Source organism: Strix uralensis, chromosome 1, assembly GCF_047716275.1.
Source record: "Strix uralensis isolate ZFMK-TIS-50842 chromosome 1, bStrUra1, whole genome shotgun sequence".
Lineage (NCBI taxonomy): Eukaryota > Metazoa > Chordata > Aves > Strigiformes > Strigidae > Strix > Strix uralensis.
The window spans coordinates 17,611,605-17,629,822 of record NC_133972.1 but is presented as its reverse complement, the minus strand read 5'-3'; the positions used below and the strand labels follow the sequence as shown (position 1 = coordinate 17,629,822).

At 37.7% G+C, this 18,218-nt stretch overlaps 1 protein-coding gene across 50 annotated transcripts in view; it reads left to right on the top strand.

The window, feature by feature from the left end:
- Window positions 1-18,218, top strand: part of CLASP2 (cytoplasmic linker associated protein 2) — a 154,041-nt gene that overhangs the window by 49,968 nt on the left and 85,855 nt on the right. For 42 of the 50 annotated variants that reach the window (XM_074854052.1, XM_074854418.1, XM_074854267.1 and 39 more), the window contains one exon: window positions 10,720-10,866. In XM_074854052.1, coding sequence (XP_074710153.1) covers window positions 10,720-10,866 — 147 coding nt within the window. Of the gene's footprint in view, window positions 1-10,004; window positions 10,217-10,719; window positions 10,867-18,218 lie in introns of those variants that run through there. The other 8 variants (XM_074856888.1, XM_074856804.1, XM_074857001.1 and 5 more) reach the window with 3 other exon arrangements.

Here is an 18,218-nt window from a genome sequence, read left to right as displayed (position 1 = left end):
TGCTAACAGCAGTAAAAGAACAGTGGGACAGCGAAACAACCAAGTGGGAGAGGATGGAATGTGTAAACAAGCCAAGGGCTATATGAAAAGACACAGTTTCTACTCGGAGAACGGATGAATACAGCAAGGTTCAACACTGATGCAAACCAAAAAAATAATTCAAGGAAGCAGTATGCAACTCGGAGCATTTCTTACTTAAAAAACAAAGCTGCAAACGTATGACAAAGTTGGGGTTTTTTTTTCAAAACCAACGCTCCAAATTCTAGAGTGATAACTGCACTCGATTTTTTTTTTTTAAATATTTTAGAATAACAACTGCAAGTAAGTTTTGTCTTCCTCTTTCCAAATGACGTTTTTAAAGTGTCAAGAAACTTTTGGTGTTCAGTTCTGGGGAACTTGTGGGTGGTGGTGGTGGTTGTTTTCATTAAACATGAAACACCAGTCCACTGAAAAGATTTCCAGATACATTTAATCTGGCATCCAGAAGTGTTGGTTGCTTTTGGAGTCGGTTTCCATTTGTTTTTAAGAACAAGTTACATAAGGAAAAAAAACTCTTTGGTGTTTCAGTTGATACCCTTATTTGTTTTGAAACATCTTTCAGGCTATTGCTAATATTAAGGGTTTCTTCTATTTTTTTTAAAAAAAACCCAAACAACTGTGCTTTGAAATAAGCATTAGAATTGCCAACAGCCCAAGGAGAAATTTAAAGTCTAGTAAGGCTTTTCTTTGACAGATGTTACAAGACTCTTTCTCATGACTAATTGGATATTTGCCTTGCAGGGTTAATTTTCTTCTTTGTTATTTATTAAGTATGAGTTTTTCCTTACTGTTATTTTTAATAAAGTCTTACTGTAGTAAGTAGTGATGAGCAAGTAAGATACAACTGGCTCATTTTCAGGTGTCAGAAGTGCCTTCAGAGGTGAAGGTTCTGGTGTAGTATTCACCTCCATAAGAAATTCCACTCTGTATATAGTATTTATAAAAGTAACTTAGTTTTCAAGAATTGTGGTTTGGGTTTTGTGTGTTCTTTCCCAACTCCCTTCATCAAAATACACTTCTGTAGTGACAGCAGGGAGGAGTAGTGCTTAACTTGAAAGAGCCTTATGAAAACCAACTATGCCTGTAGATTCTTAGAAGAAGTAACTACAATTTAAAACTCAAAGGAGTTTCAGAGCTATATAGAGTATAGACAACAAGATTTTCATGGTTACTAGTTTAAAATTTCCCTGATACAGCTTTGCATGCATGTAATTGATGTGAAAGCTCTTCAACTGAGAAACATTTAAAAGCCTTCCAAATTACGGATAATTGGAGTCTGAGGAAAGGTGAGGAGGAGGGATGAAGATCTAGAACAAGGCTCTTAACAGGCTGCAGAAGAAACTTTCTTCAAATTAGATGCATTTCATCAAATGTCCAGAGCTCCATGATGTTCCATGGTCACCTGAACAATTAACATAAGTAGATTTATAGTTGATGAAATACTCTTTTATCATTACAAATTGTTTTGTGTGTTGACCTGATAAAAGTCCTTTGGTCAGTCAGCTTATACAATATGAGGTTTGCTACTGAATTTAAAGGTCAAAACCATTTCTGTGTAGATTGTTTTTATCTGAAATGTCTTTCTGGTGTTGAGTTGATTTTTGCAAACTATTCAGAAACACTGAAGGAAGCAGTCAGTATCTATTATTTTGGGATTGGATGATGTTCTCACAGTAGAGGAGAAATGGCATCTACTAAAGCTGCCTGGCTATATACCAGACGCTTCAGATTTTCCAGATGATGGGAGTATTTTAGCTTCTTATGAGAAGTCCCGTTTGAGGAGAGTCTATCCTCTTAAAGCCACAGGTTTTGTCACCTACAGTGAAGTTGCAGCATTGAAAATAAAGATAATTTGCTGTAATTTCTTAATCTTCACTTTTGAATATGTGGTTGGTCAGTGAGCTCAGAGACTGTTAACCTCTTTTATTCTGTACTGTGGTGTGCACGTTTTTGTGTTCAGTGATTAATACTATTTTCTAGTTCCTGAACTACAGGAATTTAAAATAAATTTAGAAAATAAATCTCTCCACTTCTTATCTGCTGTGTGTTCGTATTACACTTTCTGATTCTAGGACCTATGTTTTATTTGTGAATCTGTCTTGCATTGTCAACATACAAATTGAGTTTAACACACAGAAATTGGCCACACTAAAAAGTAATGGAAGTGTTTGCTATAAAATAATTTCTCTGATGATAAAAGTAAATTTGTCACTGTCAGCCTCTAATAGTAAATCACTATTGAAGTACACTGTTTGTAAACCTTCTTACTGATATTATATGATACATGTTACATGGCCCTTATGTCAGCTTGTATTACCTTTGCTGCGATGTAATTGATCGTTTGAAAAATCAAATCATTAAACTCTTAAATGTTTCTGTGTGAATGAATTAAGTATTGGAAATGCCACAAATGGTTTCTTCCTCAATGGGTATCAGTTGTTTGATTGGCTTACCTACAAATACCAAAACGATGGTCCTTTTTCTTCATTTTTCTGAATTTAAATACATCAATATTGCTAGTCATGGTATTGTAATTTATGGACAGTGGATTATAAATATAATGTGTTTTCATAATAAATATATTGGTTTAAAAATAGGTTATTAGATTCACAGAAGAAAATATTGGTGCTATCGAGAGTAGATACTTGATGTAGAAGCAAAGGAAATTTGTAGAGAAAGAAATAAAATGACTTCTGAAGCCTAGGTAATGAAGACAGTAATACAACCAGGCCTACTGGGCAAAGACTAGCTGTTGAGTTACAGCATATTTTAAAGGTGAGTAGTGGGATTTACACTTAAAAAAAATACTTGATGTGGTAGCTTTTTTAGGGGGCAACTTAAGCAACGGAGTGAAGTGTTAGGCCAAAAATGAGGTCTGAATTTAGGCAGGCTGCAACAGTTAAATAAACCATAACTTTTGATACAAATGATGAGTCTGTTTTGCGGCTCACAGATTTACCGGGCGTCAAGTAAAAATTCTTTCCAAGCCTTTACATTCTTTTTGGCTATTACTGTTTTAAATGAACTACCTAATTTCATTTTAATCAGTGTCTGGTTAGGGAGACTTTCTATGGGAGTAGTCATTCATTTACCAGAGGTCTTGATTGCTTCACAAGTTAACTGCCCTTCTCAGCTTTACTTCTAATATTTCATAGGAGAGCAAAACACTTGCGCTGAGGTAGGCATATTTCACTTGAGGTATGCTAAAGCAGAGGCGTGTTCCCATCAGCTTCTGTGTTACCGCTACTGAGTCAACCTATAAGGTGTTTAAATTGTCAGAAATGATCAGTCTTCAGTTTTTTCTGCCAAGCATGTCTGTGTTCTTTCTCTACTTTTTTCCTTCCCCCTGCCCAAAAGACGCATTACTTGATAACATTTCAGTGCTGGGCATAGTGCAGTGTGGCCTAACGTGGTAACGTAGGACAAATGCTGAACAATAACAGCAGGTATGCACTTTTTAAAATCTTGTTATTTAATCTTGAATCCTATTTTAGATGTTGTCTTGCCATGAATTCTGAAGACCCTGGCTACCTTTCTCTTCCCCCTTTTCTGATAAAATTGTGCTTTGGTTACTAATAGGTTATAGACTGTTAGGTGTTGATTCAGAAGGCTGTTGAACATCCCTGAGCAAAGCTGTAAGTAAAGTGAAATTGGTGATTTCTGAACTACAGTAATGTTGATTGCACCTCCAGTATTCAGTAAGTTACTCTCTGAGTAGCATTTGGGAAATGTGTAACAAAGGAAAGTCTGATTGCAAGAATTTAAAGCTGACTAAAGGAATATTTTATTTATTTTAACAAATTTGACTGGGCTGTGGAAATAATGTTACAGATGCTGCAAAGGTACAAAATATACCAAGATTTGCAGAAACTGGCTTCAACTTTAATAGGTAAGAATGAGAAAAAAACTTAGGTTTAAAGGAGATATTACAGAACTAGAAGTTGGGTTAAAGCTTTGCTTGGGAGCCAAATTAGCTCAGTTGCTTATTCTGGTTTGTTGCAGCTTTGTTTGAAACCTGTATTTAAGTCTTGTCTTTCAGCCAGACAATAGTAAGATGAACTGTGAGACTAGCTTTTCTTTGGGGTCAGGAAAATACTACTGGAATATGTTATATTTTTTCTGAATTAAATCTCTTCTGAACATACTCCTTCATGAAAGTATTGGGGAAATGGATAAATTATTAGTATCATTAGAATAGGCCTGTTAGAAATGTGGATAATTACGGTGGCAAGTACCATTACCACTCCTAAATATTTCTTTTCTAAAATTCTCTGTCAAGTCTAGTCTCTTCAGCTGACCCTTTTCTTTTGCCCTATTCGCTTAGATTCATGTTTAGAAAAAACCAATCCAGAACAACAGAAAAGGCACATCTGGCATGAGTCTCCATCAGTGAGCTGTAGCTGATCAATGGAATGTAGGAGAGCTGTACTCTGCTTTGCTTGTTGAAAAGTTAGGGGAACTTTATCAGAATTGGAGATAAGATCAACAGCATAGATTTAACTGAGAAATATTTTCCTGTGCTTGCTGCCTTTTTAATTCTTTTTTTCAAAGACACTGATCCACTGGAACTGACTGAAAAACAAGCATGCGAAGGAATATGTTTGGCTTTACAACTGGCATTAGTACAGTGGGGGTTTTTTGAGCCAAGTTGTATTACTTAGCTACTTTTGTCATTGGCATTTTTTATTCTCCCCTGTGAGTTTACAGTGGAAAAAGGAGTCTCTTTTGGTAAGAGCTTGTGATTTTTGTTGACGAACACCAGAATACGTTGCACAGAACATGAGAACCATTTGCCAGCGCTGAATCATAGGTATAGTTACTGCTTCCAGGAATGCAAAGAGAAACAGAGGAGGAACCACGGAGTAAAGTTAAATCCCTCAGTGCGTGGCCTCATGCTACTCCTGTCACCACGCTTTGTTGTTTTCTGAAGAACCATGCCCCATCATTGTGGGGAGCAAAGTTTTGGTTTTGAATGAGAGTTTGTGTCCTAATGGTTCAAGATCCCTCTGCCTGCTGCCCCACAGGGAGAATGTCCAGTAATTGTGCCCTTACGGTAGATGTAAAGCATCTTGGGTGCAATTCAGCTGCCCAGACATAGAGATCTAGTGCCACTTGAGGTGCCTTGCAGTATCCACACTAGCCACAGGGAGCAAACAAGCGTGACACAAGACCTGCAAGAGATCGGTGCCCTTCTGGAATGTCAGCTGGTGGCCAGACAGGATACCCAGGACTGTCTAAACTGGGTTTAGATGACTGTGCTTAGGCAAATGAATCCTGTCCTTTGTGTCAGGACAAACAGATTCGAGCTGTATGGAATGCCTGATGTGTAAGGGATAAAGTGCTCACTAAATGATGTGGGGCATTGGCTTGAAGTATGGATTAGAAGGATCAACTAACCTGATGCATCTGTAGTGCTTGCGGCTTCATTTTCATGCTTGACAGAAGTTGTTGTTGGTTGCACCAGTTCATCTGGAATTGAGCTAGTGATCCAGTCCCAGATGTTCCAAGTGGTTGATGGCATCTATGTTTGTCAGTCACTGAAGGGAGACTGGCAGTCAGTGTTTTGGTAGGCCCAGGATGTGGGAGTGACTTGGAAAATGTAAGGAGTTCATCTGCTTGTCATTGTTTTGCTTGGGCAAGATTTTGCAGTGGTGTCATTCTAAACAGTTTGTGGTGTGAAAGAGGAACTGTTAGTAGTTCAAAAACATTTAGTATCTGTTAGCAGTACTTGAATGGAAAATAGATATAGGAAGGGCACGTTTTTAACAGAAGTCAAAGTTTTGAAGCAGTTTTATTAAAGAGACTATGTTTTCTGGTTTGGCTGTTGTCCATCTACTGTAAACTTCTGATTGGCTGCTCCTGAGTAGCACAAATAGAAAATAGATCTTCTGGTTTTGCAGCCATGTAGATGATACTGTATTTCTCCAGTTATTGACTGTGACTTACAAAATGTTAGATACTAAATGTCATATTAGTTCTATGAATCTTAAGACCAGCTAACGTAAAGGGTTGAGTTGCAGTAATATATTTTAATTGAATTTCTTTAAAAATCAAATATTTTTCTCTCAAGATATGAAAAGTTTTAGCTTCTGCTTTGTCTCTGGATACATCTGTAAGTACCCTTATTGCACTATAGCCAAATCACAGTAAATAGGTTGTTTAGTAGTTTTTAGCATTGGGAGTACTAGAATGTTCTTCAAGTATCAAGTTTGATCATAAATGCTTAGCCTTTGATATCTCTAAATACTTTAAAAAACAGCTACTACATATTTGTAATCAGGCCCCCAAGAGTAATGCTGCAAGGCACAAAGACATATCTTATAGTTATTTTTAGTTCGTATTGCATAGTTTGTTTCTTAAGAATTTTAGTATTTAAACTTTTGCAATAGTTCAGAGTTTTGGTCTGTGTTTCTAATTGAACAGGTGTGTCTGGATTTAATCTTAGAATAACTTTGGTAAACCCCAAGTTTTGAAAGTGTGGTAAACTCTAGGGTCTGATGAGTCCTGCAGGTTGGTTTGATGGGTTTTTTACTATAAACATTCCTTTGACTCCTCAGAAATGTTTTGTAGAAATGCACAGCAGTTCTTTGATACCCGTTCACTTGCTGCATAGTACCTGCGGGACACTCCTCTGCGATACAGATCTCTTTCCTCTATTTCAGAAAACTTCTAATGCTTGGAAGTTGAATGTTGTGTTTCTAGCTTTCTGAATATAAGAACCACCTTTTCTTGAGGTTTGTTTTTTTTTTTTCTGCCTCAAAGTTGTTCATCTGGAAGAGAAGTTGCACCAGAGTGAGAATTTTTGCTGCACCTCAGGTTTCTTCAGGAGCTTTTGGCAATACTAGATTCCAAGCTCTTCTCTGTGGGGTGTGCTTACATCAAAAACTCTCCTTACCCAGTGTGATGTAAAATGAAGATACCAAGTACAAGAACAGTCTTGTGAGATTTAACTGAGGTTCAGTGTCCTTCACTGGTGGTGTTTTTCATTTAAATGTTCTGTACATTGCTAGCAGTTCATACAGCTTTTTATTTCTGTTTTTAAGTAGCTTAGAGCTTTGTTGTAAAATGCTCTTTGGATTGCACTTTCTCAGCTGTCAGGTTTATTTGCATATGTAAGATTTGATACGCTGAAAGCGTTCGGCCTCTAAAATTACCTAGGATAAAAATTACCTAGCCGTTCTAGAATGAAAAAGTGTTTGTATCCTTCAGATCAATTTGTTATGAAATATCAATTATATGTAGGCTTTTATGACTTCTGTTGTAGAAAACAATTTTGTTCGCAGACTGCGTGAAACTAACATTACAGTCAGTTTGATAATGGCAGTACAACCGTCCTCACGCTCTGCCTGTTGGCCATCAGGAGCTCCAGCCCTGCTCTGTTGGCTAACCAAAGGCATGTAGTAAACGAGTTTGGCTCAGGTGGCTTGGGCAGAACTGCACCTTGGTTACACCCTGTGGAGTAACGGTTCTACGTTGAGCTGGGGTTTCTCTGTGCTGTAGTATATGGAAATGGTTTTATGAGGGCTACAAACAAGTGTATCATTGCACGTGAGTGAGAGCATATGGAAAGCACCTCGTACCGGAAGCAAATACAATGCCTTTGTTTCATTAACTGCTATAAACACAGACTTCAGGTTTCAGATCTTCCCAAATACTGTTAAGCATCTTTCTGAAAATGCAATGTCCCTAGAGATAACTTGGGGTTATGTTGTTGTTAAAGCCTAGGGAAATAAAAGTGAAAAGGCCCAAAAGGGTGGGGAAAATGTTTTTTGTAAAAGATAGTACAACATTTTCCTGCTCATGTTTATTTAAAAACAAACAAACCCACAACAAAAGAAACTCAGATGTGTTATCACTTTAGCCTTAATAGAATTAAAACGTATCCTTTTCACCCATTAATTTTATGTGTAAATTAACCGTACCATGCTATAATTTTTGAACACTTCTAGTGGCTGTACATCAATTTTTAAGTTATTTTAACATAAATAATGAAAAGTCCAGTTAAGAACGCCCATGTATCAGTGGTTAAGACCAGTTCTATGTCTCTCAAAAACACGCATTTAAAAAAAAATAAAATAAAAAATTTAAAAGCTGGGGTCTATGTGTACTAAGAAACTGTATGAAATTGTTTCACAGTGTGGGTTTTTAATCCAGTGTTAACAATGTTTTAAATTTATGGAAAAGAACACTCTTTAACTAGGCAAAATAATTTGGCAGTATTACCAAGACCATTGTTTAATATATTGTCCTATAATTCACACATCATGTCAGTAGCTGGGAATGTCTGCCTTTGCGTATTTCTGAAATTCTATTTGTGCATTTTGGGGCTGAGCAGTAACTTCTACAATTCTCCATGTTCAATACTCCTTAATGAATAACTCTGTAACAATAAAATTAATTATCTGAGCTTTTGGTTCCCAAAGTACACTGTTGTTTGGGGTTGTTTAGGTTTTTCTTGATTGGGAGGTTTTGCGAAAATGACCAAATGCTCACTTACCATTTTTAAGATTGTACTGCAAATAACTTTATTTTTTCAAAAGCTTCTTGTGCAGTATTTGCATATCAATGCTGCATTGTAGTGCAGTTGGATAGTAACATGAAAGTCTAGCCTGTTCTGTTATCAAATTCAAAAATGCAGCAACAAAACCATTTTTATTTGAAGAGCTTATTTTCACTTTTAATCAGTTTTGATGATAGCATATTCGTGTGTCAGTGTTGATCCGTTCACGCTGTTTAAAAATCTACAAGGTATTTCTTAATGCTATTTTAAAATTACCTGTAATGTTGCAGGCATCCTAGATGTACGCCATTACTATTTACACTTTATTATAGTGTTTAGTTCATTGCAGTTAATCTGGCATTTGGATCAGTGGTTTTCCCTGCTCAAAATCTTGATGTCTGGTTCTATTTAAGATCCTAAGAGTAAAAGCAGCAGGAATCAAAATGTATTCTGCCTCAGCCCGTATGCTGAGCGGGAGTGCTGTTTCCATGGCAACACACAGGCTAGTGGGGGGGGAGGCTGATGCCTTTTCCCCGATTCGGAGAGTTTATATATCCAAACATGATTATTCTTAGCAAGATTCTCTTAAAAAGCAGTGTTTGTAGGAGAGAAGGAAGTAATGTCAGTGAAAATTGCCAATATACATCCAGATGTTTCTTGAGGTGGTTTGTTTCTTCTTTAATCATGAAGATTTGTTAGTGCAACGCACAGCTTTTTGCTAATGCTAGGAAAATGTACTAACTATAGCAGCAGTCATCTCGGACATGTTAAACATGGGGTGCTCTAACGTTTGGTGGGGCTGCAAATGCTGCCGGACAAAACCTTGCTTTACCCTTTTAATGAAAGCTGCCTTCCTTTGGGAGGCTGTATTATTAAGTGTAGTTGACATTTCACTGTGAGCAAGTTCTGAATAAGCAAAGGGTAAATAGTCACCATTCCAGAGATGATAAAGCTTTGCAATTAATTCTTTTTTTTTTTTTTTTTCTAGAATGGCAGGTTTTAGAGCAGGTAATATGCTAAATTGGTCTTTCATTACTGTAGTGCAGCTGTGTCTCAGCCTCGCCCATTTTATTTATTATAGGAACCATAGGCTGCTAATGTTTTCTGTGCTAAAGCTTTTAGATAAATCCTACTTCCCTAAGTGCATTGAGAAACGCTTACATTCTACTGTTGGAATATGTTGGGGTTTGGTTTTTTTGAAGGCTAAATATTTTGTATTGAGACTATTTTATTTAGTCACTAGAGATGAATTTATTTCTTGATTAAAAATACACAAACCTGAAATTATAGCAAAGAGGAGTGCAAACCCTGGAGTATTGTCTGCCTGTCTAATTTTTTTAATGAAGGATTGGAATAGTGGCAAATACTGTGTGTGGGAATGAATTTATTTGCATGGAGAATTTTCACCTTTTCCTCTGGCGGTGACTCCCAGAAGATGATGTCACCTTGCAGCTCATTGGTTGTGCGGCACCTAGTGCGGGGAAGGGAGAGAAAGATGCCGGCACAAATCTCAGTGGTGGATCTAGGGTGTTTGCGAGCAGTTTTTGATAGAATCTTTGATTAGTATTGAGAATTTACTGCGTGTGGCCATGTCAGGTGCTGGGTCTGTCCTAGGGTGAGGGGATTGAAGAGCTATCAGAGGAATGAGGCGGCTGATCTGCAAGAGGATCTGTGATTGTAAGTTGAAAAATCTGGGTGGAAGGAAAGAGACAGGGAGTGCTGGTTAGACACATTGTGGGAGGATGTGTAGCAGAAAATGCATGCATGAGTAAAAGAAGAAAAGGGAGAAGCATTTGTCTTTGGTAGACTGGAATGATAAAAATTATATTAAGGGCTTTCCTTTGGGGAAGATATTCAGAAATGAGCAAAAATATTCAATCCGTGCAAAGATATTTTCCCTTTGTGGCAATGAATGTGTAGGATTCATTTTTATGCTCAGTTTTACAGTGGTTAATTATGAAGGCAAAATAATATTTTTGTAAGAACTTCACATGTAGAAAATGCTGTTTATTTCTCACTGTCATTTTATTCCTAGGTCAGAGAGAGAGGACAAAGTGAATAATACTGGGCTTTATTTATACATTTTGTGAATTTCTATAAAATGTGAAACAGAGCTGATTAGGAAGTAAATATGCATCCATTCTAATAGTTGTATTTTTATTTAATGTATCCTTTTCTAGACAAAAGCTTTGATGATGAAGAGTCAGTGGATGGAAATAGGCCATCATCAGCTGCTTCAGCCTTCAAGGTTCCGGCACCTAAAAAGCCAGGAAATCCTTCAAACAGTGCAAGAAAGCCAGGATCAGCTGGTGGGCCTAAGGTTGGAGGTAATGTAAAGCTATTCAGATTCTAATCGGTGTTCCCAGAAACCTTGCCAGAGCAGGCACAAATCCGAGAACTTTGGAAGGTGATGTTTAATTCATGACTGCAGTATTTTTGCGGAGCTGAAAACAGTAAGGGACCCTGTTTTACGTAATTATTCATATGTAAAGGTGTGTGCATGTCTGTTTTTGTGAATGTACGTTTAGCCTCTCGTGCTATAAATAAAACTAATATCTGGAGATAGCAATTGTGTTGGTGAAATGAATATATGGGTGTCTTCAGAATCCACACCTCACTGTATATATGAATATACTGTGAAATTCTGTAGTAGGTCTGTGTAGATTAAATTTTTACTGTAGGTCTGCACTGTTTCACGTGGCAGAAGGGACTAGCCATCAACCACATACCTCAACAGAGGTGTCTATTACACCTGAGTGACTTCTATTATTATTCTTTAAACTGTTAGAGTATTGTGAAATTGGTTGTGAAAGAGAAAAAATGAGGGCCAAAACCCTTGATGGGATTTTTTTGCATGGTAGACTTCAAAGCAGTATAATGATGATGCTTACTAATTATAATCTTTGAACATGGAAATCCGCATTTTTTTAGGGCGGGGGTAATCTTAACAAAAGCAGCTGTTTACTGCTAAGGAAGTGACAGGTTTTTTGATGGTTCATGTACACCTTCAGAAAAATAGGTAATTAAGTGGAAATACACCATGCTTCAGGGTATGGCTTTTTTATGAATAAGTAAAAGTCTTTTTTTTTTTTTTCATGTTCATATTCATGTAACATTCGCTTATGTGAACTGCAAAGCAAAGATTTGAAAGAAGATACAAGCTGCCTTAAGTATTTTCATGTTAATAAAATATAGCTAATGTTTTGCTAGTTTATTGTTTTTCTAATGGGATCTTCAGAATTCCTAATACAGTTGAAAAGATTCTCATAGGGTGGGATCAACACCGCCATAGTGTAACTCAAAATTGATAGCAGTATGAATCAGAAGGTACCACCTAAAAGACTTCCTAAATTAAGTTATCTCTTGAAATTGACTCTTTGTATTTATTATTACAGAAATAAGTAGTAATAATATTTTAATCTCTTTTAACCTGAAGTGTGGTGATTTTTGCATGCAAGACTAACATGCATTGTACCAAAACTAAATAGTCAGGATTCCTGTTTCTTTCAGTATATGCTTCTTTTAATAGCATTTTATTAAGTATAGATGTTCTTTTAATGTAGAATTGTTTTTATATGTAGACTTTCACTTTACATGCTCTGCAGTATTGTTTTTCCTCCTTTTCATTACACTGTTTTTCCTCTTTTTCCTATATTGCCAAACTTCAAAAAATTAAAATGAAGAAATACCCGGAATAAGGACAAAATTTAAGCATACCCAGAACCAGAGCACTTTGGTCATTCCTTGCTTTAGACCGTCCCCTTTCAACTCTGGAAAATACTGAGGATTGTTGACATGTACATCCATTTCCCCTCTTTTTTTATTCTGTCAGTATGTCTGTAGCCAGAACTTTGAAAATTTAGGATTATAATGTTGATTAAATTGTTCTTTGCATGCTTGTCGGTATGTGCATCTATGGCATGGTTCTGCAGACTACTAGGTGTTTGACCATGGAGAATTTTTGCCTTATTTGTAGGAAAGATGTTGTGCCTTGTGTTCTTCACCAAATGGCTGGAAGGTGGAAATTTGTCTTCCAGTCTTCAGTTGTTCTTGACTACCTCTGCTTTTTTTCTCTGGCTGTCTACAAGGGAGAAACTTGTACAGGTCAATTAATCTGCTTGTACACAGCTTTCTCTCATAACTATATGCTTCTTAGTTTAATTCTTCAGGTTTTTTTTTTCTCCTTTCAAATTTTCCTTGAGTTGACCCTCAATCTTTTCTTTTTAGCATTTCCCATTTGTTACCATTGATCAGCAAGGCTATTATCGCTGTTTTCAGTTTTAGCAGCTAGTATTTGTCTTCATTTTACTCCTGCTCATTATTGTTATCTTCCAGTGTTTTTCTCCATCTCCATGCTTATTTTGAGGTTACCAGTGTGTAAACCAGTTCTGTCTAGTAACAAGCTTGCTATCAGATAGAAATGTTAAATGTCTGTGCTATCTAAGAGAGCCTTACCCTTCTGCATAGTGTTTACAAGCCCTGCATCTTCTAGCCTAGTAAAGAACATTAGTATAGATGCACAAAGTATTTCGTAAATCAGTCAATCAGGTCATAGTCTCTTCCGGAAGTGAGGAATTTCCCATAATGTTATTCATACGCACTGTGGTAGTAGGTCAGACAAGAGGTCCATATAGTCCACTGCCCCACCTGACAGTAGTTAGAAATAGCTACTAGAGAGATGTACGTGCACAGGGTAAGCGTCTGGAGGGACACTGTCATCACAGGATAAAAGGCTGGGTTTAGAGAGCTTTACTCCACAGAGAACCATGGTCTTTGAAGAGTCCAGTTAGGACATGCTATTCTGCTTATCTTGAGACTTCACAGATCTTTGAGGCTACAAACCGATCTTGATGCTGTTTTGCAGCCGCTTTCTGTAGGGTCTGCAGGTGCCTAAAGGACACCTGAGATTTTTCTCCAGCCTCAAAATTGCCATCCTTATGGAGCCAATCTGTGGTTCTGGAAGTTGTCTGCTCTTGCTGATTTATTAAGGCTTTGCCTTATCCTGCAGTCCCAAATCCTGCTCACCACTGCATTCCAAGTCTGTAATCAGTGGGCATGTCATTTCCCACCTTTCTCTCCTAAGCACTGGCTACAGCTATTTCAGTCTCGTAACTTGCTCACCTGATGGCTCTGACACCTGTTGGTCCTGCTTGCCTAAGTCTTCTCTGACTCTTTCATACATATGTGTACGCATATTAAGAAGTTGTCAGCCTTGGAGGAAGAAATAGCAGTAGCTCCATTAACTGTGTTTCTTTTCACAAAAATCTCCCGAGTCATGTCAGTGACAGTCTCAGAGGCCTGGTTTCTTGTCTCTCTCATCAGTCCTTCGCTGCAGTTTCTTCTCTTCAGGCTTCTGTGACCAGGCAGAATTGCTAGTACAGATAGAAATTGTGTTGAGCATAGGCTGAGATTACTGCAACTTCCATTAATTTAAAGTGCCTTTTACATTCCAGGGATCATTTTCCTAGCATATTGCTTTAGAAAGATGTCTCTTCTGATCAGCTGTAGATGACAATAAAGAAAGTACAGCTTTTTCTTGGTTTCAGGAGAAAGTGGAGACTACCCTGTCTTGAGGCTAAGAAAATTAAACCTCTTAGCCATATTGCTTGTTTTCTTTTTTGCTGATATCTGCTGAATTATACCTGAGATGCATGTGTGTGGAGCTTTTCATTATATGAAATGAAGATGTTTCTTATTGAAGAAGTGGGTAATTCCACCACTGACTGGATACTCTGTTCAAGTGAAAGGACCCATCCAGTATACAAGAACAGATTTTTTTCACCATGTTGGGCACTTTCCACTTAATGTAAGAAATGCACTTAGTTAGCATTTCTGAAAATGCAAAGTCATTGTCCAGGAAGGCAAGTGACACATGTATGTACATTAGCAATAGCAGTGTCCTACTTGAGCTGCAATTCTCTCTCCTTGTGCTGGGAATGACTGTGCAAGATCTTTTCCTGTTGGCAGTAGAGATGGGAGAGCTTGTAGCACTTGTGCATTTGGTGACAGGTGGGATTAAGGCTGTAGAAGACAGCTCGCCAGAAAAGTATCAGAGCAGGCAGCCTCAGTGTTGTACTGCCCTGAATCAGAAATCCAGCAGGCTCTCATCTGACTTTACTGCTTGGAGCTGTTCAGGCACTGACCGTCTTGCTTGTGATGAATGAGAAGTGATAGGTCTTCAACGTAATGGGGCAGTGCTTAGTTTGGCGTATTTCTTATTCCATGGTCAATACACTTCCCTGAGTTAGTCCTTTGCCAGGAAACACACAGCTGATCTACTCAATTCTGACACACGTGCTTTCAGCATTTCATTCGAGTGGCAGAACCTCTGGAAGTAGCCCTTTGCTCTAAGGCCTTCTTGCTGATAATGTGCGCCGTGCGTGTTCTGCCCTTCCAGAAATATATGGGTTTTTTCTTGGCAGTCTAGCAAGCAGCTTTTTATTTGTAAGGGACACCATAATTTACAGAACAAAAAGACTTGAGTATGTTAGCCAAATGAACTATATTTTTGTCTCTGCGTTTTTCAAGATCTCTTACAGGTCTTTGGCAAGTTCTCTTGCAAAAGTGAGATCCCTGTTCCAAGTCTTCTAGGGAATTGTTTGCTTGAATACTATTCACAGGCTTTATGTAATGTAGATGTTAGCAGGAAACCTCAGTCGGTACCTCAACAAGAAGACTGGCCTCCTTTCTTTTCCCGAAATGTCAATTTAAGTCAGTAGTCTTCAAAATGGATTAAATGTAGAAATGGTGATACTTCTGTAGAGCCATGTGGCATTTGGAAGTAAAGCTTGCTGGTGAAAAGCAATCATGACAGAAGTTTGTATTAACTTTCTGTTGTATGTTTTATGAGAACCTCTGAAGGGCTGGAACTTTATTCTTAGCATCGTCATTTGAAATAAGGTGAACTGTCTACTTTTTGCAGACGTTTTCAGTGGAAAGATACTGTATCGTATTTTTACCTGTGGTTTGTTGGCTTTTTTAAACCCATAGTGTATTGGCCTGCTAGTGTTGTTATACATTGCTTATCGTTTAACACTAATAACGTTACACTTTTTGAAACAACCTATGTTGCTTTAGGATGAATCATCCAGTAACAAACCAGCAAAGGGGATGTTATTAATTTAAATGTTAGAATTATTGTGACTTCTGTTTAAAAAGATATTTGGGAGTAAGAATGTTGTTGATGCCAAGCATGAAGAATATGAAGTGAAACCCCAAGGACATCCAGGATTTTTTTTGCCTATTTAAAAAATATGCACATGCAGAAAGCATTTTTTTTTTTTCCCAACATAAAAATTGTGATCTTGCCTTCTTTTCTTAAACCGTTCAAAGGATCTGGTCTTCAGTGAAGACTGCAGCTGTGCCAGTTTGAGGTTTGATGCTGGCATTATTTGAAAGAACCCTCAGTTTCAGGATGGTCTTAATTCTTAAAAAAAAAAAAAAAAAAAAAAAAAAAGGCCCCTGAAATTGATTGCTGAAAAGACGTTAAAAATATCTCCTTTTAGGTAGAAATCAAGTAACTGGAAAACTTGGATGAGCCAGGTGAACACTTTTGGCAAAAGAAGGCTGTGAGAAGTATAATAACACTGTACATGTTTTTCTTAACTACAGGAACATATTCTTAACTGTAGAAACCTATTCCCAGCTTTAGGAAATCTAGTTTGTCTATCTGTCTGCAGTGTGTTCTATCAGCATGGTAATGCTTTTTTTCCCCTTCTCAATCATAGCAATACAGCTTTTTGCTGAGAAGTATTAAAATGGTACTGATTTGCTTTTCTTGGCTTTATTTCCTAACAGAAGACATTTTGAAGCGTTTAGAGGCTTTCATAGGAAACAGTTTAAATGGAAAGACTCTGCATAAAAAAAATGTACTGAAAAATAGATACTTGCCTTCTGAAAGCCAGGTGAAGTTAACCTCATTAAAACTGCATACTGTAGTTAAGAAACACTTGTTAAAAGGACTTCAGTAATTGTGGAACTGTAAATACAATTTGTTAATGAATGGACTTGAAACAGGGTAAATTCATGCTTGCTATATCGATTGTCTTCAGACTCATGAAGACAGTTCTGTGTTTACTTGCACGAAAAAAACTTTATAGTAATCAATGCCCAATGTGTTTTGTTTTTTTTTACCTTTCAAGTTTTTCAGAAAATAAATTCAGGAGTCTTCCCTCTATCACTTGTTTAGCCCTCGTTAAGCGATTTCCAAAGTGCTGTATTCGTCATACAAAATAAACTAGGATTTTTTTCCCCCATTGTTTTGTACTGGCCCTTTGCATGACATAAAACTGTTCTGAGATAATCTTGGTCAGCAAAGCATCCCTGACATTCTCTAGTACTTGCCTCCCTGTTTGGTTTCCAGGTGGTTGTGAAATTCAAGGATTTTTCTGCAAGATCCCAGCTGAAATCAGCCTTTTGGTCTTTCTGAGCAGCCTTTGAGATCAGCTTTGGGTATCAGAGTCTGTATCGGAGGATTTGTTACAGAATGTCTGTTTCCTTCCTTGTCCCCACAGTGAATGTCAGTTAACTTCCACCCTGAAAGATCCTTGCCCATGGAATTGCTGGGTTGCAGTCCTGCAGTCGTGAACGGCTGCTATTTTAATGTAACCCAGAGTTCAGAGAAGCAGGAGGACTTGGAATTTTCCCAGTTCTCTGAGAGTCGTTGGATTTTGTTGTTGTTCTTTACTCCCCTGAACGGTGATTCAGGAGAGGGTTTCCTTGCACGTGATGAGTGGTCTGTTCTTGGCCGTTATAAATGCTTGTCCAGTTGCTGGGGTTTCCATTCCTTTAACAGATACTTCCCATTGCAACTGGCCTCAGAAGATGGATTGGAAAATTAACCTTAAGGAGGAATCTCAATGAAAATAAACACGATAAATTATAAATATATATGTACATACACCTATACATACCCCTTCAGAGACTATATATATATATACATTCATAATTACTGTTTGTTAGTCTCTGTTTTCTATATGTCACCCAAGGACAGTTGGCAGATAGTTCATACAGTTCATACAGCTTTATTTTGCAGTAATTTCTAGAAGCTTCAATTAGATTGTAGGATTTATTATGTTGTTACAAGCACGATACGGTATCTGATAGTCTTCTCTCAAAAGGCTCAGAGCCTAGAAACCAGCTTAGAAATGGATAAAATAGGAAGAAAGCAGCAGTAGGGCAGGAATTAAGCGATCTGGAGATAAAAGCTCACCACACTGTGTAACCTTCTTTAGACACCTCTGCCCTGTGTTCTAGTCCCAAACAGCTTACTAGCAGTCATGGTAGTACCAGGCAGCGATGGGAATGAGGAAGACAACCCACCCCTTGTTTAGTTTGCTAACGTTAGATACTGATTTTTTTTTCAACCAGTAAGAAGGGGAAGCAGTTTGTTTATATTTTCATATGGGTGAGTCCAGAAGGAAAAAAAGGAAGGAGGGAGGAAGAGGCTGGGCTGCAATCAGCTGACCATGCTCCCTTCAGTCCTATGGACTGTGGCTGTCCTGGAGTAAGCAAAGACCCATTCTGAAACATTTCCTGCATTGCTGCTTTGCAAAGTAGCAGGTGTGACTCCTCTTTGTAGGGAGGGGAGCGTGGGAAGTGTCTTAAACCTGGTTCATTTCTTTGGGCAATTCTATATGCTCTCAAATAGAGAGGCAGGGAATGTAGAAGCATAAGACGC